This window comes from Marmota monax, unplaced genomic scaffold (genome assembly GCF_021218885.2).
Source record: "Marmota monax isolate L192 unplaced genomic scaffold, Marmota_monax_Labrador192_F-V1.1 WCK01_AAM20220418_F8-fsc00253, whole genome shotgun sequence".
Taxonomy (NCBI): domain Eukaryota; kingdom Metazoa; phylum Chordata; class Mammalia; order Rodentia; family Sciuridae; genus Marmota; species Marmota monax.
In genome coordinates, this window is record NW_026695237.1 from 1189681 (window position 1) to 1214102 (window position 24422).

The 24422-nt window shown below is 36.4% G+C and overlaps 2 protein-coding genes across 6 annotated transcripts in view; one reads left to right on the top strand and one right to left on the bottom strand.

The window, feature by feature from the left end:
• Window positions 1-24422, top strand: part of Pisd (phosphatidylserine decarboxylase) — a 121946-nt gene that overhangs the window by 94954 nt on the left and 2570 nt on the right. The window lies entirely within an intron of this gene.
• The window catches only part of Sfi1 (SFI1 centrin binding protein), a 75451-nt gene that overhangs the window by 44973 nt on the left and 6056 nt on the right, over window positions 1-24422 (bottom strand). For all 4 annotated transcript variants that reach the window (XR_009226265.1, XM_046439430.2, XM_046439431.2 and 1 more), the window contains exons 3-6: window positions 15545-15718; window positions 12314-12385; window positions 7692-7802; window positions 5548-5642 (exon numbers count right to left, since the gene is read on the bottom strand). Coding sequence is in view for 3 of the 4 variants with exons in the window: in XM_046439430.2 (XP_046295386.1) it covers window positions 5548-5642; window positions 7692-7802; window positions 12314-12385; window positions 15545-15718 (452 nt within the window). In the remaining variant the exon portion in view is untranslated. The remainder of the gene's footprint in view (window positions 1-5547; window positions 5643-7691; window positions 7803-12313; window positions 12386-15544; window positions 15719-24422) is intronic.

Here is a 24422-nt window from a genome sequence, read left to right on the forward strand (position 1 = left end):
GCACCACAGGGATGTGAAAAGACGGGTAGGAGTTATAATTGTTTAAGTTGGGTAATGGATACATGAAAGTTTATTATTTAAATCTTTCCTTAATATAAATAAGGAAAAAATCATGCTACAAAACTTGCTATTTGAAGTAGAATAAGCTAGACAAAAAGAAGGAATGGGCCAGAGATACTATCACAAACCTCTAGTCCCAGTTACTCAGGAGGCTGAGCAAGAGGATTCTTTGCATCCAGAAGATATAGGCCAGCCTAGGCAACATAGCAAGACTCCATCTTATTTAAAAGAAAGAAAGGAAAAAAAAAAAAAAAAAAAAGCCCAGAAGGAAACAGAATATAAAGGACAATTAATGATCATGAAGGAAAGACAAATTTATTACAAATAGGAGATGCAAAGGCTCACAGTTCTCCTAGTAAATTCCACTTCCATTATGAAAACCATCACTAATGAAGTAAATTTTTTTTTGCTTTATGGAACATAATGGAGAAAATAAAATTACTAGTTTTTGAACATTCTCCAAAATGTGGCCAGGAGTACTAAAGATATATTGTATATTTCAAATCAATATATGAAGGAGATTTTAACATCTCTCTTCCTTGTGCTCATCCCAGACCTCAGGATTCAGCATACTTTGGGTAATGAGGACTAGTATGGTACTGAGGTCTAGAGTCTGGGCTCAAGTAAGATAAGCGGGATTTCTTAAAATTTTATTTGGGGGGTGGTGTCCTGGGGATTGAAAGTGCCCAGTAGCACTCTACCACTGAGCTACATCCTCAGCTCTTTCTATTTTTTTATTTGAGAAAGAGTCTCACTAAGTTCCTTAGGACCTTGCTAAGTTGATGAGGTGGGCCTTGAACTTTCCATCTTCCTGCAACAGATTCCCAAACTGCTGGGAATACAGGTGTGCACCACTGTGCCCAACTAAAGATGGGTTTCATTACTGATTTTTTTAAATACTGATTTTTTTCACTTATAGGCTAAGTAACCTATAAATGTTCCTCATCTGTAAAATGATGTTCTCTTACAGGTATGTCTATAAATCATACATGAGATAATTCATGAAAAATGTATCTAATAATTCATGAAAATGTATATATTTTCTAGACATATAACATAGGAATCTGCATTAACTGTCTCTGCCATGATTTTGATATATGTGACAATGTGACCATAATTCTCCTTAAGGCCTGAAAGTACTTGTAAACTTTTTACACAATAGTGAATAGTACTTCAGATGTCTACGGACATGGCCTGAAAGAACACATAAGTCAGAAATAATATTTTTCTCTTAAAAATTCAAGTGACTTTTCCCTTCTGTTCCACAATACATAGATAACATTTATGAAACAGGACATATTCTGGGCCACAAATCAAACCTTAAAATTAAAAGGACTGGTATGGCAGTATGTAAAAAAGTGGATTTGTAACCGATGTGATTCTGCAATCTGTATATGGGATAAAAATGGGAGTCCATAATCTGCTTGAATCAAATGTATGAAATATGATATGTCAAGAGCTTTGTAATGTTTTGAACAATGAATAATAAAAAAAAATAAAAGGACTGAAATCATACTGTATCTTATTCTCTAATCCATAATGGAATAAATTAGAAATTCTTAACAAAAGGATACAAGAAGATACCCAGATATTAGGAAACTAAGCATTCTTTTAAATAATCTATGGGGCCTATGCCTCTTCCCAGCAACTTGGTGGCTGAGGCAAGAGGGTTACAAGATCCAGGCCAGTCTGGGCAACTCAGTGAGATCGTGTCTCAAAATAAAAACTAAAAAAGACTGGGAATATAGGACAATAGTAGAGTGCCTCTGGGATCAATCCCCAGTACAAAAAAAGGAGAAAAAAAAAAAAAGAGGAAAAATCATAAGTGGAATTAGCATTTTTTTAACTGAATGAAAACAGAAATATAACATTAAATTTTGCATGATGCAGTTAAAACACTTTAAGGGAACTTTATTTGTAGCACTAAATGCTTATCTTAGAAAAAAAAAGTAATGTCTTAAATCAATAACCTCAATTTACATTCTAAGAAACTAGAAAAAGAAGACCAAATTAAAACCAAAGCTTCCGTGAGTGTATGATATGTCAAAATACATTCTACTGTCACGTTTAACTAAAAAGAACAAATAAAAAAATCATAATGGTCAAAAATAAAAAGACTGAAGACATACATTTTTACCAATATCAAGAATTAAAAAAAGAGTTTGACTACAGATTCTGTAACACACTGAAGTTATTATAATGAAATATTCCATGCCCATAAATTTGATAACATATTTGAAAAACATATTCCTTGAAAACTCACTCAAAAAATAACCAAAATAACCTAACATGTATTTATAAACTTGAACTCAAAGTTCAATATCCTTCAACAAAGAAAATGCCAGGACTAGAGGATTTCATCAGAGAATTTTACTGAAAATTTAAGGAACAAATAAAACCAATTCTGCAAATCTCTGTCAGAAAATAGATGAGGCTGAAATACTTTCCAAAACTTTTTGTGAGGCCCGTATTACCCAGCATTAACCAAAACCAGACAAAAACATTATGACAAAAGAAAACAACAGAGCAACATCCCACATGAACACAGAAGCAAAAATCTTCAAAGAAGTCTGAAATAGTGGCACACTTCTATAATCCCAGCGGCCTGGGAGGCTGAGGCAGGAGGATTCCTAGTTCAAAGCCAGTCTCAAGTCTCAGCAACTTAGCAAGGCCCTAAACAACTTTGTGAGATACTATTCCAAAATAAAAAATAAAAAGGGATATTGATATGGCTCAATGGTTAAGTGCCCCCTGGGTTTAATGCCTGGTACCAAAAAAAAAAAAAAAAAATTTAGAAATTGAACCCAGTAATATATAAAGAGTGAAAGTACTCTGAGGAATGTAAAGTTGATTCAAAAAATCAAAAATCGCTCTAAATAATTCATCATAGTATTGAACTAAAAAAAGAATAGAACTGGGCACTACCTGTAATCACAGCTTCCTAGGGAGGCTGAGGCAAAAGGATTACTTGAGCCCAAGAGTTTAAATTCAGAAACACAGTAAGATCTGTGTCTCTAAAAAAAAGATATATTATCATGGCAATTGATACAGAAAAACTATCAAGTCAGCAAAAAATACTCAGAACAAGGGAGCTTCCTTCACCTGATGAAGAACATCTACAAAAACCTATCATAATACTTAATGGTTAAAGACTGAATAATTTTCCCTTAAAATCAGAAACAAGTTATCCTCCTGTCTCAAACCTCTTCCCAGTAGCTGCACTAGAGTTATGCACCACTATACCCAGACTAGAATACATACATTTTTTAAATACCCTGAAAATGGAACAAGAACCCAAACAACCCAATTTAAAAGAACAAAAACCTGGGCATGGTAGCACATGTCTAGTACCAGAGGTTCAGGAACCTGAGCCAGGAGGATCTAAAGTTCAAAGCCAGCCTCAGCAATTTAGCAAGACCTTGTCTCAAAATACAAAAATAAAAAGGGCTAGAGATGTGGCTCAAGAGTTAAGCACTGCTGGGTTCAATCCCCAGTACCAAAGAAAAGATTTTTATTTTTTCTATTTTTTTGGAGTTGTAGATGGACAGCATGCCTTTATTTTATTTATTTTTATGCAGTGCTAAGCGTTGAACCCAGTGCCTCACATGTCCTAGGCAAGACCTCTGACACTGAGCTACAGCCCCAGCCCAGAATAAAAGATCTTGAACAGACACTTCACCAAAAGAGAGATATTGCAAATAAGAACATAAGCAAAGGAAAAGATACTCAACATCATTACTCATTAAGGAAATTCAAACTAAAGCCACAATGTGACATCTGTACTGACCTATCAATACAGTTAAAAATTTTTTTCAGATAGCAACACTAAGAGCTAGTGAGGATATAGAACAAGTAGAATCTTCAAAAATTGCTGATGGAAATACAAATGGTATCATCACTTTGGTAAAATAAAATTATGGCATCTGCCAGTAAATGGATGGAACTGGAGACTATCAAGCTAAGTGAAATAAGCCAATCTCAAAAAACCAAAAGTTCTGATATGGGGATGCTGATTCACAATGAGGGCAGGGAGGGAGAAGGGGAGATTCACCAGATTGGACAGGCAGTATGGGAGGAAAGGAAAGTTATACTTCAAGTATATATAATATGTCCAAATACATTCTACTGCCATATATAACTAAAATAATGATAAAAATAAACAAATAAATAAAACAGGCCTGGAGCTGGGCATGATGTTACAAGCCTATAATTCTATCTACCTGGGAGGCCTCACAAAAGGATTATAAATTCAAGCCTAGTCTAGACAATTTGGTGAAACCATATCTCAATTTTTTTTTTTTAAAAAGAGCTGGATGTGTACATCAGTGGTATATTATTGTGAGTTCTATCTTCAGTACCACCTAAAAAAAAGGAAAAAACAAAAACCTGATACTTTGGTTTCTCTTCAGATCACATAAATCTTTCACCTTTTGAAATGGGCTTGAAAATGGTTGGGCACAGTAGCAGATACCTGTAATCCCAGCTGCTCAGGGTCTAAGTTGCTGAGGCTGACCTCAAAGTTGTGATTCTCCTGCCTCAGCCTCCTGAGTAACTAGGATTATAGGAAAGTGCCAACATGCCTAGACCAAATGAACTATTATGCAAGAGAGTGATATGATATTTTCTGTGTCTTACCATGCTTTAGCTATGCACACAATGAGAAGAGGGAGAAAATAAGTGCAAGGAAATGACTGAAAAGATACACATAACATTCTGTAGAAAAGATGAGGATTACTCTCAGGCAGTGGCAAAGAAAAAAGACTACAAGTGACACCACAGAGGACTATCATATAATATTAGATAACTGATGATTTGAGGCATAAGAAATGAACAGGCTATTCCTAACAAAGGCTTCTCACTTAGGAAAAGTAGAAAGAAAAGCAGGTCTACATGATAAGGGAGTTGACAAGTACTTGTGACATGCAGGGTGAGTTTGAAGTACCTGCAGGAGAGTCATATGGAATGCATATAAGGCAGTAGCTAATGCAGGTTACATAGTCATTTTGAAACCCTGTGCCTTTTTCCCTTGGACTCTTCAGATGGGTTTCTGGACTCTACTTATGGAGGAACCAGAAAAGAACCAGCACTCAACTAATCACTGGATCACTAAGAAGCAACCTGGGCAAAACAGTTCAGAAATGAGCAGTATATGGCTCTTCTCAAATATCTGGCAAATTGATACATGGCAGCCAAATAGACTGCAGCCCCAAGTGCCATAGGAGATACATAGCCAGAACAACCCACCAGCATTGCCAGGACACACAAATTCTCATTAAATGAGTCTTAAGTGTATAAACCATGCCATATGGAGAAAATCAGAGATGTGATCATATACCCCAGAGATTATGCATTCTGAAAAATGTGAAATGGAATCTTCCCTTTAATCTTGAGTTATTCTTGCTTCCAGACAATCTGTTTATCCCTCTCAAGAGCTCCTGTGAAAGTAAATGTGGGCATCTACTTTACACATATGGTTCCTTTTCTCACCATGATCCTCAGCTCTAATGTACTTGTTCTTCATCTCCTGCTGCTGATGCACATAGATCTTCCAGTACTGGAACATTAGGTTGTACAAGTAATATCTGAGGAATCAGAAAAACAAATGATATATGGCATTGATTCTTTTTCTTTCTTTCTTTCTTTATTGGTACTGAGGACGGAGTCTTGGGTCACTTTACCACTGAGCTACATCCCTAGTCCTTTCTAATTTTCAGACAGGATCTCACTAAATTGCCGAGGATGGCCTCGAAATCACAACTCTCCTGCCCCAGGCTCCACAGTCACTGGGACCACAGACATGCACCACTGCACCTGGTACAACTGACCATATTTCAGTGCCAAGGAGAAGTAATACTTTTTTTTTTTTAATAGTGGGGATTGAAACCAGAGGAGATTTAGAAGTGAGCTACATCCCCAGCCCTTTTTATTTTAATTTTAAGACAGATTGCCCAGATTGGCCTTGAACTTGAGATTCCCTTGAAACAGCCTTCCAAGTTGCTGGGATCACAGGTATGAAACACTGCACTGGTATGCAACACTAATGGCTTTTTAAGACAAAACAACTCTTAATCCAACACACCCATCTATTCTATACTCAGAACATGGAATATAGAACAAAAAACCTATCAGCACCTAAGCAAAAATTCAATTTCCTACAATCACAGAGAAATTTATCCTCCTTGAAAGTAGGAGGATAAATTATATAAAGAAAGATTCATTCTCTATACCTTAAAATATCACTGAGGAAGAAAAGCTTGACTTCTCCGAGAATAACTTCACTTTCAACATGCACAAAGCCATGACATGTGGAAGGACACTCATATCATTCTAATCATCCACACTGAAAAACATTACTTCTCCTTGTCACTGCAATATGGTCAATGGAGCTTTTTCCTTTTTCTTCTCCTTTATATAGACATCACACATCTTAACACTTTCATCCCTCCATAATTTCACTACCCCAATTCTAAAGCTTGATTTCAAATTTAAGTGTAGGCTTTTAGAACTACTGAAAATCTCTCTCTCTCTCTCTTTTTAAGTACCAGGGATTAAACACAGGGGCACTCAACCACTGAGCCACATACCCAGCCCATTTTATATTTTATTTAGTGTAGGGTATTTTTAAGTTGGCTAAGGCCTCACTAACTTGCTAAGACTGGCTTTGAACTTTAAGCCTCTTGCCTCAGCTTCCCAAGCTACTGGCATTACAGGCATGCACCACCATGCCAGGACCTCAATGGATTTATTTTTAATCTGAAATAGTCAGAAGTCAGAAGTCCTATCCCAACTAAAAGTGACTATAATGACAGTCAATATCATCTTAAAGATATAACGTATATATACTTTTTTAAAAAAGAAAAGATCTAAAAAAATGTGTATTTGATCTAATTCACAAGTTTTACTTTATCCCCTTCATCTCAGTGAATGTGAATGTGAACATCAAGGATTAAGAATGTTTACTGGGGCTGGGGATATGGCTCAGTTGGTAGAGTGCTTTCCTTGCATGCACAAGGCCCTGTGTTCAATCCCCAACACAACAACAAAAAAGAATGTTTACTTTCTATTTCCATTTTCCTTTTTTTTCTTCATGTTCTATATTGGGCATATATTTTCTCCCATAATCAACATGAATTACAACAATATTTTTTAAATAATAGAATACTCTCAGAAATTATATAGAAGTGAGAATCAGTGAGAAACCCCATTCAAATCATTAGCATGACCAATATATAATGGTTATTAGGAGTGTGTATGCATATGTATACACACATGCAAGTGCACGCATACATGCTTGGGTTTAATTTAGGACTTCAAATTGCTTACTCTAAAAATGATTTGAAGAAAACCAGAAAGCAATCTAACTTTACTCCTTTTGACCAAAAACATGCCAAAAGGAATCTGACAATATGTCAAATCTATATATTAAAATGTGTAAAATTGGGGGTTGTGGCTCAGCAGTAGAGCACTCACTGAGCACATGCAAGGCCCTGGGTTCAATCCTCAGCACCACATAAAAATAAATAAATCAAATAAAAGTATTGCGTCCAACTTTTTTTAAAAAAAAAAGTATCTGGTATTACAGGTATTTTAAAAAATGTGTAAAACTGAAGTAATATGACACAAAATCTGACCTGTAGTGACAGTCAGCTCGAACACAGAGTTTCCATTCTCGATGCAAAACCCACCACTCTTCTTTCCATTCTTCAAAGACTTTCCGTAGTAGTCTCTGCTCATAGTAAAACCTTGGGCCATGAAAAACATGAGAGAGAGTTAGACAAGATGAAGTTGGAGCTAGCATGTATTCCAAAATCAGTTTCTTATTACTCTAGCCTTCTTAAAGAAGAATAAACACCAAAATAAATTAAAAATAGACATATTTAACCTTTTCAAATAAAAAACTTAAAACTACTTAAACAAGAAATGAAGATTAAAAACTTATAATATAGATCTTACTGATTAAAGATGCTAAAGTAAAATTAAAATTTTAATTTTAATAAATGAATTTGAGAATTATTTCAAATTAATTCATCAGACTAAAAAAATATTTTTTGTTCCCACAATGTGGTAATTACAACTCATTTATATGCTAAGGAGATTAATGTTTTAAGACAAGAAAATGCCTAATGGTATCCCCAATATTTAACAGGAACATAGATGACAAAGTAAATGAAACCTGTTCAAGGGAGTTATAAAAACATAAGAGAGGTAAGAGAAAATGAAGAGAGGGAAAAGGTAATAAGAAAACAAATAAGGGCTGGGGATGTGGCTCAAGCGGTAGCGTGCTCGCCTGGCATGCGTGCGGCCCGGGTTTGATCCTCAGCACCACATACAAAGATGTTGTGTCCGCCGAAAACTAAAAAATATTAAAAAAAAAAATTTCTCTCTCTTTTTAAAAAAAAAAAAAGAAAACAAATAAGCAGTGATGGTGCTGATGTCACTGTCAAAGTGATTGATAACTCAAGAACGTGGGTCCTTGTCAATCACTTTGAATTTCTTTTCAAAGTTCCACAGGCTGATATTCCCTTCTCTTTGCCCACTCAGATTTTTCAAGCTGGCTTAAAAAGTTATTCATAAGAAAGCAAGGCACGGTGGCACACGCCTGTAATACCAGAAGCTCAGGAGGCTGACGCAGGAATTCAAAGCCAGCCTCAGTAATTTAGTGAGGCTCTGAGCAACTTAGAGAGACTATCTCAAAAAGTTTAAAAAAGAAAACAAAAAAAAAGGGCTGGGGAAGTGGCTCAGAGGTTAATTGCCCCTGGATTTAATACCAGATACCAAAAAAAAAAAAAAAAAAAAGATATTCATAAGGAAATTCACTTCATTGTTAATAATTTTTAAGAACACATTAAAAGAGGACAAATTAGCGGGCTGGGGCTCAGCGGTAACACACTTGCCTGGCATGTGTGAAGCACTGGGTTCGATTCTCAGCACCACATATAAATAAATAAAATAAAAGTCGATCAACAACTAAAAAAATTTGAAAAAAAAAGAGGACAAATTAATTTAATCAATGCCATGCAGTCAGTTTTCATGAAAGAAGCAGAGTTAAGAGCACAAAAATGGACAGACGCTCAGGAAAAGTAATTGTATGGTATATATAACATAGTACCTTTTTTTTTTTTTCTTTAATACCAAGAATTGAATCCAGAGTGCTTTACCACTTAGCTACATCCCCAGCCCTTTCTTTTACTTTAAGACTGGGTCTCACTAAATTGCTTAGGGCTTCCCTAAGTTGCTGAGGCTGACCTCAAACTTGCAATACTCCTCAGCTGCTGACATTACAGGTGTACACCACCACACCCGGCTGGCACCATTTTTTAAGTGAATATTTTATGTATATTCAGCCAGATGCAGTAGCACTGTCGATAATCCTAGTTACACATGAGGCTGAGGAAAGAGGATCACAAGTTCAAGGCCAGTATCAGCAACTTAGTGAGGCCCTAAGCAACATAGCGAGACCCAGTTTCAAAATGAAAAAAACAAAGGGCTGGAGAAGTAGTTCAGTGGTAATGGGCCCCTGGGTTAAATCCCAGTACAAAAACAATAATAAAATAATGTATATTCAGCACCCATGTGTTGGAATTGGTATAATATGTAATCTATAAGCAAATAAATACACACATGTATGTGTTCATGCATATGTAAATGATTATACATATAAAAAGCCTGGAAAGACCTCCAAAATACCAAATTAATATCAGTGGTTCTCAGGGAGGAATTAGAGGAGACTGGCATTTCCTAAATTGTAAGATTTTATACTCTTTGAAAATTTTCAACAGATTTGTTCATTATTTTAAAACTTAAGAACCACCTGCACATGGTACAATGAACACAACCATCTACCTTCTTCCCTTCCCAAAACACCACTAAAATAATAGCAAATACATTTAAAAAGGCAGATACTCACAGAAAATAGGACAGAAGATGACAGATAAGATGTCAACAAAGTTTACGTAATTAATGAAAAAGTAGGTAGGCAAGTGGCAACTGAGTTACCAAATCAGAAAAGGCAGAGAACTGAAATGACATAGGACTAAGAGGCATCTGGAAGGAAGGAGCCAGGATTATATGAAGAGAGGATTATATCAGAAGTTGTTAGGTTCCTAGGTCTTGTTCACCCAAGTCTTCTCTCTGGAGAGGCTGAACCAGAGAAGCGCCAGATTCTAGACGACTAGGCAAAGCTCTGGAGACATTCCCTAAACTGAGAGTTGACATAATAAACAATGAAACTCTACTCCCTTTCCCTGCGTGCAGCCATGCTCCCACTTAAGTCCATCCCATATCAGGAGGAATTCAGAGGATTCATCTACTCTGGGGAAAACTGATCTTAATCTAGGAAAAAGGCCTTCAGAGATGCTGACAGTTGAAAGTTCCCCAATGAAATCTCCTAAATTCTGCCTCCAAAGCCTGAGGAAACCCTGGATTTATAAGTACAAACACATAAAACCAATTAGCTTTTTAAAATCTTTAAATATGAACATACTTAGAGAACAAATATTTCCATTCTCTCATTTAAGTTTCAGAAATTGAGGCCCATATCCAGGTGTGGTGGTACAGGCCAGTAATCTCATCAATTCTGAAGGGCGAGGCAGGAGGATTTCAAGTTTGAGGCCTGCATCAGCAACTTACGGAGGCCCTAAACAATTCAGCAAGACCCCGTTTCAAAAAATAATAATAATAAAAATTTAAAAACACAAATTGAGGCCCAAAACTATACCTTATCCTCAGATCAGACAATGAGGGTCAGGGATAGAATCAAAACTCAGGTCTCCTAAATTCTAGTTCAATATTTTGTTCTCTATAACCCGTACCACTCAAGAGAAAAGAAATGAAAAAGAGCATGTGAACGTTTTAAAGCTATAACCATAGTATGGTAGTACTAGCTGTCACTGGCTAAACCAACATGAACCACCAAGCTCCTACATCTTCACTAGTATCCCCTACAAAGGGTGGAACAATTTTCATTCCCAACCTCCTCTATAGCTAAAGATAGTCCATGACAAAGCTCTGGCCAATGAGGCAGAAACAGAATGCAGCCAGGGACTTCTAGAAGTTTTTTTTTTTTTCCTGATAAAAGACAGATCAAAATGACAACACTATTTGTCCTTCCCTGGAACAGTCATCCTGCAACTATGCAATGTCACCTGTGAGGACAAAGTGCCAATATGTTAAGGACAGTCAGCTACAAGTATAATAAAAGTTGAGTACTTGCATTTTTTTTTTTTTTTTTTTTTGAGAGCGGGATTGAACCCATGGGCACTTAATCACTGAGCCACATCCCCGGCCCAATTTTTATTTTGAGACAGGGTCTAAGTTGCTTAAGGTATCACTAATTTGATGAGGCTGGACCTGAACTTGTGATCCTCCTGCCTTAGCCTCCCAAGTTGCTGGAATTACGGGCATGTACCACCATGCCCAGCTAAAAGTTGAATCTTTGATGGTATCCTTGAACAGTTAAACCAATACCAGTAACTGCCAATTCCAAATTGCTTGTGAAAAAAAGCAAATCTCAATTTGCTTAATAAGACACTTTAAGTCAGACTCTCAGAGTCAAAAGCATTCTCAATGGCTGCCAATTCTCCCTCTGAAACACACCCTATATATGGGCCCTTCTCCCCACCCCCACTGCCTCCTGCTCAGTGTTCCTGACTCTGTGATTCCTCTTATACCTCCTTCTTCCCACTGCAGTTAAATTGACTGCAACCAAAAATCGTAGCAGTGGGTGGTGGCGATCTATGCAAAGAACAGTATATGTATATTATAAACATGTGTAGTGTACATATATAATCATACATACATATATATGTGTGTACACACACACACACACACACACGTATGTGTATAATGTATAGCATATGACAGGAGATCACTCTTCATTAAAATTTCACTTCTCTTGCCCATGCCAGGTTTTTCCTCAGATTCTTCCCAAGATCAAGTCCATCTGTCAGTCTCACCAATGCCCTAAATGAGCTCTTCTCCTTGGCAACAGTTTTTTTTTCCAGAAAGGTAACAGCCATCCTAGTTCATTTTGTTCACCTGGTTCACTCCTCTAGGCATTTATCCAGTCAACTAATATGCATGAGTTACCCTCACATCACATGCTTACATTAGGTAATATTCCAGCTCCAGGAGGCTGGGGAGGCACGGTGGAAGAATGTAATAATATATGACATAATAAAGTATGTAGAAGCTAGTATGAAGTTAAAACCTAGACTGAGTTCAACAGAAATGTGTTATTCTGAGCTAACACTACCTGGCTTTAGAGGGAAATACTCTTCCAAAAGTCATTCGAATCCACAAATACAAGAACTTTCTGGTCACACATCTGAAAAAAGGAAAGAAAAGACATGTACATGTTATAACTGTTTGGTTAATGAGAAGAAACCTTTAAGGTCCCAGGAGAAGGGACACTAATATGACTCAAAAGGAAATATCACAGCTAATCTTGCATCAAACAGAACATAGGAGACAAATTTATAAAGCTAAAGTCAAGATTTTTTTATTGGTACATAACTAATTAAACAAAATGTAGTTTCTTTGTGGCATTTTGGTATATTCATAAAACATAAATTTGATCAATTTCACTCCCCAATACTTCCCCTTACTTCCTCCCCCTTCTTGATCATCTTTTATCCTATGGGGCTCCTTTCTTTCCTGATATCCTCCTCCCTCCCCCTTCTTTTCCCACTAGCTTGTACATATGAGATACAACATAAGAGTATTTGTCTTTTCTAAGTCTGGCTTCTGACTTATTTCACCTAATATGATGCACTCCAGTTCCACCTACTTTTCTGCAAATAATTTTGTTTCTATTAAGGCTGAATAAAACTCCATTGATTATATATACCACATTTTGTTAATCCACTTGTCTGTCGATGGATACCTAAGCTGATGACATAATTTGTCTAAAGATGTTGTGCATTTGTATTATTATTGACCATTTGTACTTTGTCTTTTGAAAAAAGTGTTCAGTTGTTCAGTTCATTTGCCCATTTACTGAATGTGTTTCTTGTCTTGGTGTTTTCATTCATATATATATATATATATATATATATATATATATATATATATATAATTTATTTATTCTGGATATTAATCCTCTGTCAGAAGAGAAGCTGAAAAAGATATGCTCAATTCTATGAGTTCTCTCTTCATGCCACTGTTTCTTTTGCTGTGCAGAAGCTTTTTAATTCGATGCTTTCCCATTTATTGACACTTGCTATTATTTCCTGAGCTACAGGAGTCCTATTTAGGAAGTCACCACCTGGATCTATAAATGGATGTATTTCTCCTATGTTTTCTTCTAATAGTTGCAAAGTTACTGGTCTTATGCCTAGATCTTTAATCCACTTTGAGTTGACTTTTGTACAGGGTGAGAGCTAAGAATCTAGTTTCATTCTTCCAAATATGGATATCCAGTTTTCCTTGCACCGTCAAAGAGACTATTCTATGACATATCTTTTTGGCATCTTTGTCAAAAATTAAATGTCTGTGGATATGTTGGTTTGTCTTCTCTTCTATTCCATTGGTTTATGTGTCTGTTTTTATGCCAGTACCGTGCTGTTTTTGTTACTATGGCTCTATAGTATAATTTGAAACTGGGCATTAAGATGCCTCCAGCTTCTCCCTTTTTTGCACAGGATTGCTTTGGCTATTCTGGGTCTTCTGTTTTTCCATATGAATTTCAGGGTTGTTTTCCCTAGTTCTTTGAAGAATATCATTGCTATTTTGATGGGGATTACACTAAATCTATAGACCATTCTTGAAATATGTCCATTTTCATAATATTAACTCTGCCTATTCATGAGCACAGGAGATGGTCCCATCTTCTAATATCTTCTTCGATTTAATTTTTCAGTGTTGTGTAATGTTCCTTACAGAGGTCTTTCACTCCCTAGGTTAGATTTATTCCTAGGTATTTTTTTGTTGAAGCTCTTGTAAATGGAATGTTTTCCTGCTTTCTTTCTCAGTAGATTCATTATTGGTATATACAAAAGCTATCAATTTTTGTATGTTGATTTTGTATCCTGCCAATTTGCTGAATTTTTTTTTAATCAGCTCTAGAAGTCTTCTAATGGATATCCAGTTTTCCTTGCACCATCAAAGAGGCTATTCTAAGACATATCTTTTTGGCATCTTTGTCAAAAATGGAAAAAAAAAAGTCTTCTAATGGAACCTTTGGAGTCTTCTAAATATAGGATAAAAACTCAAGCAGATTATTTTTAAAAAACACTTTGATTATAATGTATTTTGCCAATGAAGAAATGAAGACTTCAAAGTTGAAGAAAAGTCATAATTGTTTTGTTCATATTATCCTTGTTCCCTAAAATGCCTAACAAATGTACACTTATCCTGGACTTTCCCTAACTCAAACAAAGTGAGGAGCTAGGTACTCTCAGCACTCTGTTCAAATGCCTTGTGTAATGTTATTCCATATCACAGCAATCAGCTCAGAGTATGTCTGTCATTCCCTCAGCAATTGGAGCCCTTGAGAGCAGGGACTATACCTTATAGTAATCCTAGTAGCTAGTGCAATGCCTCTACAGACATAACAAAAGTTGGTTTGGAACATGCTTCCTCCTTTCATCTTATTCCTTTTTGAAAAAACAATATTAATTTATATTAGTTATTGATGGACCTTTATTTATTTGTTTACATGTGGTGCTGAGAATCAAACCCAATGCCTCACATGCTAGGCAAGTGCTCTACCACTGAGCCACAGTCACAGCCCTGACATATTCTTACATTATTCTTCAAGATTCAGCTTAAACTCTGCTTCTCCAGAAAGTCATTGCTGGCTTTACTAATGTGGTTATTCTTGCCATGTGTGCCTTCTCTGCTCATAGTTCTTATCACATTTTATTTTTATGGCTTAACCTGATTTTAAACTTTTATAAGTTCAGGTTTTGGAATATAGCATAACACCTGGCAGAGTAGACACTTAGTAAATTTTTGTTTAATGAATAAATGATGCCTTTAATACCTAACAAAGAATAGCAGAAAATGAGCTGGGCACAGTGGTACACACCTGTAATCCCAGGAGCTCAGGACACTGAGGCAGAAAGATTGCAGGTTTGAGGCCAGCCTCAGCTTAGTGAGACTATAAGCAACCTAGTAAAAACCTGTGTCAAAATAAAAGGGGTTGGTGATGTAGCTCAGTGGTTAAGCACCCCTGGATTCAATCTCTGGTACCAAAAAAAAAACGTAGAAAATAATCATTCTTCATGGGCTATATTTAGATTTTTTTCTTGAAGAATCATAACTTATACTTTGTGGTCCACAATTGGAGAACATGACTGAAAACAATGACAGATGTTATGCTGCACGTTTCTAAATATCCTTTTTACTGAACATTTCAATAGGAAGAGCAGGCATCACGTTCTCCAACTAATTGACATAGAAAAATAAAAATCATTCCCTCACTTCAGCAAAGAAGGAAGAACTAATGAGAAGTCCCTATAGGGAAGTGACTACTCAAGCACACCTGATGTGGAGTTCTCTCAAGCGGCCCCGTCGGGTCCAAGACTGTGAGGCATGATACTGTACTGGCCAACTAGTTCCAGGCAACTCTCTCTGGATCCCAGAGAAGGCAGAAGACTTTTTGATGGATAGTGCCTTTGGAGAATAAGGCTTTTTAATTGAGCCATCCCTAAGAGACCTTAAATTTGAGAAATAGAGAAGAGAAAAAAATTATCACTGTATATTTTTTTAAATAGAAGCAAAATTAAATAGTAAATTCACTGAGACTAATTACAATGACTCAAGAACAATAAGATTCCACATCTCCAACAGAAGTAACTGGAAACCAGCCAGGCACAGAACTGCATGCCTGTAATCCTAGCAACTCAGAAGGCTAAGGCAGGATTATCACAAATTCAAGGCCAACCTCAACAACTTAGCAAGACCCTGTCTTAAAATAAAAAATTAAAAAAGGGCTGGGGATATAATTGACTGGTAAAATGTCCCTGGGTTCCACCCCCAGTACAAAAAAAGAAAAAAAAAAAGAAATATCTGGCAAGCACTGGAGGTTGGTACTCCTGGTTGGGCTCTAGGCAAGAAATACAAAACATAATAGTACACTAGAGTAATTAGGTCTAACACACTTTTTAGGAAAAATTTCCAGATAATATCAAATATGAAACCACATACTTTTAATAAACACTAATTTTTTTTGGGGGGGACAGTGCTAGGAACTGAACTCAAGGTGCTTTGCCACTAAGCTACATCCTCCATACACTTTATATATATGTATACACACACACATACACACATATGTACTTCTGTATGTATGTATATATATATAAATATATGTACATATACACACAAACATACACACACATGTATTTTTTTTGTAACAGGAATTGAACCCAGAGATGCTTTACCAATGAGCTACATTTCCAGTCCTTTTTATTTTTTGATATAAGGTTTTACTAAGTTGCTTAGGGCCTTGCTAAACTGCTAGGCTAGCTTCAAACTTGCAATACTCCTGCCTCAGTCTCCTAAATTGCTGGAATTACAGGTTTGCACCATGGCACCAAGCTATTATTTTATATTTTTGAGATAGGATCTTACTAAATTGCCAAAGATGTCCTTAAACTTGCAGATCTTCCCACCTCGGCTTCCCAAGGTGTATATGCCACTGTGCCCAGTCAAATTTCTAACGTTTAATCCTGTCTGAAAAACATTAAGGAATCAACTAAGGCAGGGATTGGAATTGTGTTGTGTTGCATTGGAATTGGAGATAGCGGCATGACCCTGTGATTTTCAAAAAAAAAAAAAAAGAAAAACATGTCAGACCTCTGCCCATAGGAAATACCTAGAAGCAATGATAATACATAAACAACAAGCATACCTAGAGACCAAATATAATTTTTTTTCCAAATTTTTTTAGTTGATATGGACACAATACCTTCCTTCCTTTCTTTCTTTCTTTATTTATTTTTATGTGATCTAGGGATCGAACGCAGTGACTTACACATGCTAAGCAAGCACTCTACCTCTGAGCCATAACCCGAGCCTCCAAATATTATTTCTAAAATACCACTCTCTACTAGAAGAACCCCAGAGCTCCTTTGAGAAATGGCCAATTTCCAGGTCTGGAGCAAGGAAAATGCAAGATGAGAATGGAATCTTATTTGGTCCAAAAATAAGGAAGTATTCAAAGAATGATGGAAAGCTGGATACAGTGGTGCACACCGGTGATCCTAGTTACTAGGAAAACTGAGGTAGGATGATCCCAAGCTCACAGACAGCCTCAGAAACTTAGTAAAATTCTGTCTCAAAATAAAAATAAAAAAGGAGTGGGGATGTAACTCAGTGGTAGAGCATCCCTGAGTTCAATCCCCAGTATTCCCCAAAACAAAAAACAGAAACAAGTAAACAATGATGGAAAAATATCAAAAGGACACAGGAGCCAGCCTGAAAGACCACTGGCCAGATCTGGAACAATCTGAAAAGTAACGGATTAAAAACCAATTAATAAAATTGGAATCCATAAGTTAATACTGATATAAATAAATAAATACATGGGGGTAGAATGGAAAACTATGCAGACTAATAGAAGGAAGGAGATAATTAGAAAATCATCATCTAGGAACCATCATACTAATAACTGATTTATAGAAGAATCATCAATGGATGCAAAAACAAGTTGGTGGCAGTTTTATAAGGAATACAATATTAACAGTCTCAAAAAAAAAAAAAATACCTCTAGCTGGGCTTCCTGTTGTGCACCTGTAATCCCAGCTACAAGGCAAAGGATCAAAACCAGCCTGGGCTACACAGAAAGACCTTGTCTCAAAAAAAAAAAAAAAAAAAGATAGATGCATAATGTGAACAATGAATAATAATGAAGAGACACTAAAGAAATCCAATTTTAAAAATACAAAGAAACTCAATATGAAAAATATCCTCAAAAGGTAAGTGGTCCAGAGCTGGACACGGTGGCACATACCTATAATCCTAGTAGCTCTGGAGGCTGAGGCAGAAGGATTGTGAGTGCAAAGCCAGCCTCAGCAACTTAGCAAGGCTCTAGCAACTTAGCAAGACCTTGTCTCTAAAAAAAATATTTTAAAAAAACAGACTAAGAATGTGGCTCAGGAATTAAGTGCCCCTGGGTTCAATCCTGGGTACCAAACAAACAAACAAACAAATAAAGAAATAAAAAGTAAGTAGTCTAGGCCAGGCATGGTTGATGGCACCTGTCTAAAGTCCCAGGGACTCAGGAGCCTTGTCTAAAGGTAAGTGTTCCAAACTCTTCAAAAACCTCCAGATCATGAAAGATAAGGAAAAATTAGGAAAAAATTCCAAACTGAAGGAGACTCATATATTGAAGATTAATTTCACTACTCATATCATTTTGGGTTTTTTTTAGTCTCTCTTTCTGTTGCTGTGGTAAAATAATAGAGAAAATAAATTTTAAGGATGAAAAGATCTATTTTGTCTCATGGGATAATTTGGTGCCATTATCCCAGCTAATGGCACTATGAGGTGGTGAAATTTTAGGAGGTATTGCCTACTTGAAGAAAGTTAGGTCAACTTTGTACCTTTGAAGGTTACATTGCGACCCCGGCCCCATCCTCTCTTACTGTCTCTTGTTGCAATGAGGTAAGCAGCTTTGCTCCCCAACATATTCCCCCACCATGATGTTCTGCTTTACCATAGACCAAAAAAGTCAATGGAGCCAACTGATTATGGCCTGAAATCATGAGCCAAAGTAAATCTTTCACCTTTAAAATTGTTTTTCTCAAGTATTTTGCTACAGCAACAGAAGCAAAGACTATAAAATCAAAATGCCATGTGTAGTCCTGGTTTGGATCCAGAATCAGAAAGGTTGTCTCACATTTGGTTGTTTTAATTTTCCATAAGTAACATGACTGGAACAACCAACCACAAGTTACTCTCAAATGAGGTATGTGTGTATTTATTTTTAATTCTCATTAGTCACAGTACTTATTGGTCTCACTTCAGAAACTAGCAATTACTAAAAAACTGCTTTTAAGAGAAATATAGAATACATAAATATAGAAATACAGAATTCCCTATATGTGCCCTGTAAATAGTATATATTTGAAAAATTACTAAGTTATAGTGGCACATACCTGTAATCCCAGCCACTTGGGAAGTTGAAGAAGATTTCAAGTTGAAGGTCACCCTCAGCAACTTAATAAAGCCCTAAGCAACTTCGCGAGACCCTACTTCAAAAATAAAAAGGACTTGCTAGGTGTGGTGGCACAAGCCTGTAATCCTAGCTGCTCGGGAGGCTGAGGCAGGAGGACCATGAGTTCAAAGCTAACCTTGGCAAAAAGCAAGGTGCTTGGGGCTGGGAATGTGGCTCAAGTGGTAGCACACTCGCCTGGCATGCGTGGGGCGCTGGGTTCGATCCTCAGCATCACATAAAAGTAAAATAAAGATGTTGTGTCCACCGAAAACTAAAAAAAAAATAAATATTAAAAAATTCTCTCTCTCTTTAAAAAAAAAAAAAAAAGCAAGGTGTTAAGCAACTCAGTAAGATCCTGTCTCTATATAAAATACAAAATAGGGCTTGGGGATGTGGCTCAGTGGTTGAGTGCTCCTGAGTTCAATCCCCAGTAACCCAATAAATAAATAGCTAGATAAATAAATAAATAAGGACTGGGGATGTGACCCAGTGTCTCCCACCCCTGGGTTCAATTCACACTACCAAAAAATAAAAATAAAAAAGTAAAGTAAGGTAGGCAGTCAGGCGGTGGTGAGTGCTAAGGCCAGAGGATCACTTGAGCCCAGGAGTTCAACAAGCAAGAGCCTATCTCAGAAGGAAAACAAAACAAAAGGTAGAAGCATTATTCACAATATCCAAAAAGAAGAAACCCAAATGCCCATAAACGGATAAACAAAATACAGTACAGGCACACAATGGAATATAATTCAGCCATAAAAGAAGAATAAAGGGCTGGGAATGCATCTCAGTGGTAGACGCCGTCCTTAACTGTAGGAGGCCCTGGTTCAATTCCCAGGAGTAGCTGGAGATATAGCTCAGTTGACAGAGTGCTTACCTAGCATGTTCAAGGTACTGAGTTCAATCCCCAGCACCACACACAAAAAAAAAAAATTCCCAGAACTAGAAAAAAATAGATTGAAAACATTGATACATATTACAGCCTCAGTGAACCCCCAAATGAGTGAAATAAGCCAGACACAAAAAGATTAATATTGCATGGATACATCTGTATGAGGTACATAGAATAAATAAATTCATAGAAATAGAAAGTAGAGCCAGGTATGGTGGCACACACCTGTACTCCCAGCAGCTCTGGAGGCTAAAGCAGGAGATCAAAAATTCAAAGACAGGCTCAGCAAAACAAAGTGCTAAGCAACTTAGTGAGACCCTGTCTCTAAATAAAATACAAAATAGGACTGGGGATGTGGCTCAGTGGTCAAATACTCCTGAGTTCAATCCCTGGCACCTTACCTCCCGCAAAAAAAGAAATAGAAAGTAGAATAGACTGTACTGGGGCTAAGAAAAGAGAGGAATGGGGAGTTGTTATTTAAAGTATACAGGCTTTCTTTTCAGGATGAAGAAAAAGTTGTGGAAATGCATATTGGCAATGGTTATACAATATTGTGAAAAATATCAATGAACTGTCTACTTAAAAATGATTAAAATGGCAAAATTTATGTTATACGTAGTTTATCATAAAATTTTTTTAAAAATCTCTGGAAAAAAGTGAGGTAGGAGATTTGAGAAAAAAATAAAAGAATAGCTAGCAGTAATAAGTCAGGAAGGAAATAAAGTTAAAATGTTGTAGATTCCTATATTGTCTGAGAAAAAAGTAAGAATAATAATATTGACTTTTGAAAGGGTAAAGAGTAGGGCTGGAAATGTGGCTCAGTAGTAGAGTACTTGCCTAGCATGCATAATGCCTTTGCGGTTTTTCTATTGGTTGTGGGGATGGGGGTTATATTTTTTTTATTTTAGTACTGGGGATTAAACCCAGCAGGACTTTTATCACTGAGATAGATCTCCAGTCCTTTTTATTTTGAAAGAGTTCTCACCAAGTTGCTTAGGGCCTCACAAAATTGCTGAGGCTGGCCTCAAACTTGTGATCCTCCTGCCTCAGCCTTCTGAGTCACTGGGATTAAAGGCCCATGGCACCACACCTGATAGGAGTTGTTTCAATGTCTAAAGTAGCCACTGAAAGAACAGAAAAAGAGCATGTAACTTCTACACTAAAAAGAAAGTGGGAATATAAAAAAATATTTAACCCAAAAGTAGATAAGAAAGGAAATAACAAATAGAAAGTGCCAAATCAGGCTTTAAATTTAAACCCAAAATTTCTTTAAACATAAATAACTTAGAAAACCCAATTAAAGATAAAGATTGCAAGAGTAGATTTAAGCAGAATTTAACTATGGAATGTTTACAACAGACAATACAGAATTCTAAAACAAGAATACCTAAAAGAAGTCTGGGTACAGTGGGGTGGCTCAAGAGGCTCAAACAGGAGGATTGCAAGTTCATAGCCAGCCTCAACAATTTAGCAATGCCTTAAGGAACTCAGTGACACCCTGTCTCAAAATTTTTTAAAGAAGGGGAAGGGCTGGAGATGTAGTTCAGTGGTAAAGTATCCCTAGGTTAAATTACCAGAACCAAAAAAAAGGTAACTGGATGAAGAAAATAATCATCATTCAAATAAAGACCAAACAAGATATTTTAATATAAGAAAAAGGTTTTTTGGCAAATAGCATTACTAGAAATAAAAATGGTCTCTGCCTACTGTTGAATTCACTAGCAAATTAACAATTATATATTTATATGCATCCAACTGTACTGTCTCAAAATACAAAAAGCTAAAAATTAACTGAATTATAAAAACTAGGCAAATCATCATTCATATTGGGAGATCTTAAATTTAATAATAATTTATAAAACAAGCACACAAAAAATTATTTTAATAATAATTAACATAATTATTAAAAATCCCCTAGTCTGAGAGTACAGCAGAGATAAAGAGCTTAGCAAGTATGAGGACCTGCGTTGGAGCACTAGCATCACTAACAGAAAAATAAAAAAATAAAATTTCCTGATAGTTCAACATTGATAATCATATCAGAGTTTGGTTCTGCCCTTTGCTTCTATAGTTATTCTGTGCCCTCCCCACAAGGGGGAAAAAAATTCAAATGAATCCAATTTAACCTCTACATTCAATTACCAATTTACAGAAAAATACAGAGGACACAAGTATATTAAAATATTATATCAAAAAAGAACTCAAATATTATGTATAACTGAAATGCACTAATAAAAACAAAACTAAAAAAAAAACCTCACAAAATACCACTATATACCCACTATATACCACTATGCACTCATCAGAATAGCTAAACTTAAAAAGACTGACAATATCATGTGTTGATAAGAATGTGGAGTAACTGGAATTTTCCTATATTACTGGTGGAAAAATAAAATAATAAAACCATTTTATTAAAAAAATAATAATAAAAAAATATACAAACATTTTATACACACACACACACATATATATATATATATATATATATATATATATATATATATATATATATATATACACACTGTCATATTTCTCAGTGCCTCAGAAGGCTAAGGCAGGAGGAAGAAAAGTTTGAGGCCAGGGCTGGGGAATAGCTCAGTGGTAGAACACTTGCCTAGTCCTGGGTTCAATCCTTAGCACCACAAAAAAAAAAAAAGGTTGAGTAGGTTAAAAGTTTAAAGCCAGCCTCAGCAACATGGTGAGACCCTGTCTCCAAAGGAAAAAAAAAATTTATATATACACATACATACACACACACACACACACACACACTATATTTTGTATTTTATTTAGAGACAGGGTCTGAGTTGTGCCTTTGCTAAGGCTGGCTTTGAACTCTCTATCCTCCTGACTCAGCCTATATATATATATATATGTATGTATATATATATATATTATATATATGTATATATATATATATATATATATAGAGAGAGAGAGAGAGAGAGAGAGAGAGAGAGCGTGCGCGCACACGTGCACGTGCTGAGGATGTAGCTCAGTGGTAAAAACATCCTGGGTTCAACCCTTAGTACTGGGGGAAAAAAAAATACAGAGGAATGTAATCAGTAAAATACAAATTGTGGAAAGTGCCACAAGACAAATAATTCTCTAGTAATTCATTTCAAGGGAACCTACATATTAAAAGAAATCTACACCACTTTTCTACACGCATGGTAATTGGTGGGTCTGCTTCTGCTCCACACTCTTTGCAGTTAGGGCAATTAGTCAGCCCAATTTATTTAGTTTCTTGGAAAAAAATCAGCCTATGCAATCACCCTAAGTGCTGTTGATTCAAATCTGGTTACTTTTGGAAGGGCAACAAAAGCTTTGGCAGTCTGGTCTTCAAAAACAGTATTCTTCCTCACCATGTGTTACTATATGGCTTATGGTTAACAGGAAAACCACTCATATGCATAACCTATAAAGAATATTACAGTTTCCAGGTAAAGAGTAGAACAACAGAAATACATCAAGATTTGGAGTAAAAAACAAAAAGAAAATCCTGATTCTATGAGACATGTAAGGACTACAACAAATCACATTATTCTCTCTATCCAATGTTCCTCACTTGTAAGTAGAGACAGAATTGCACACATTGTGGGAATCAAAGGAGATAATGAATTCCACAGTATAAAGAAGATATCTCTTTACTATTCAGATACTTGGATCTTTAAGGTGTGCTGACTGACAGGCTTGCTCCCACAGGTATAGCCTCATATACTTGTAGAACCATAACAGAATATGTTGCCAGGCACAGTAGTACATTCCTGCAATCCCAGTGACTGAAGAGACTGAGGCAGGAGGATCACAAGTTCAAGGCCAGCCTGGGAACTTTGCGAGATCATGTCTAAAACTGAAAAAGGGCTTGAGAAGTAGTTCAGTGGTAGAGAGTCCCTAGGTTCAATCCCAGTACTGGGGCATGGAGCGGGGCGGGGGCGGGGGAATCCTCAAAATATATTAGAAAATTAAATCCAACAATGTATACAAGCAATATACCATATAAACACCATGAACAAGTGGGGTTTATCCCAGGAATACAAATATGGTTTAATTTCCCCCAAAAAAAGTTTTTTTGTGGGGGGGGGGGGGACAGTGGGGACAAGATCTTACTGTGTTGCCCAATCCTCTTGCCTCAGCCTCTCGGTTTGTGTCCAGCTAATGGAAGAAAGAACAGGGGACAGGAAGTGCAATAACCCCCTCAGCATGGTAAAAGGTTAATGGAAGTATTCTTTCTTCCTTTCTGCTGTAGGCTGGGCAGGTTGCTGTACAAGCACGTTGTTCATAAAACCTGGGAAGATGGTGCTGGTCCTA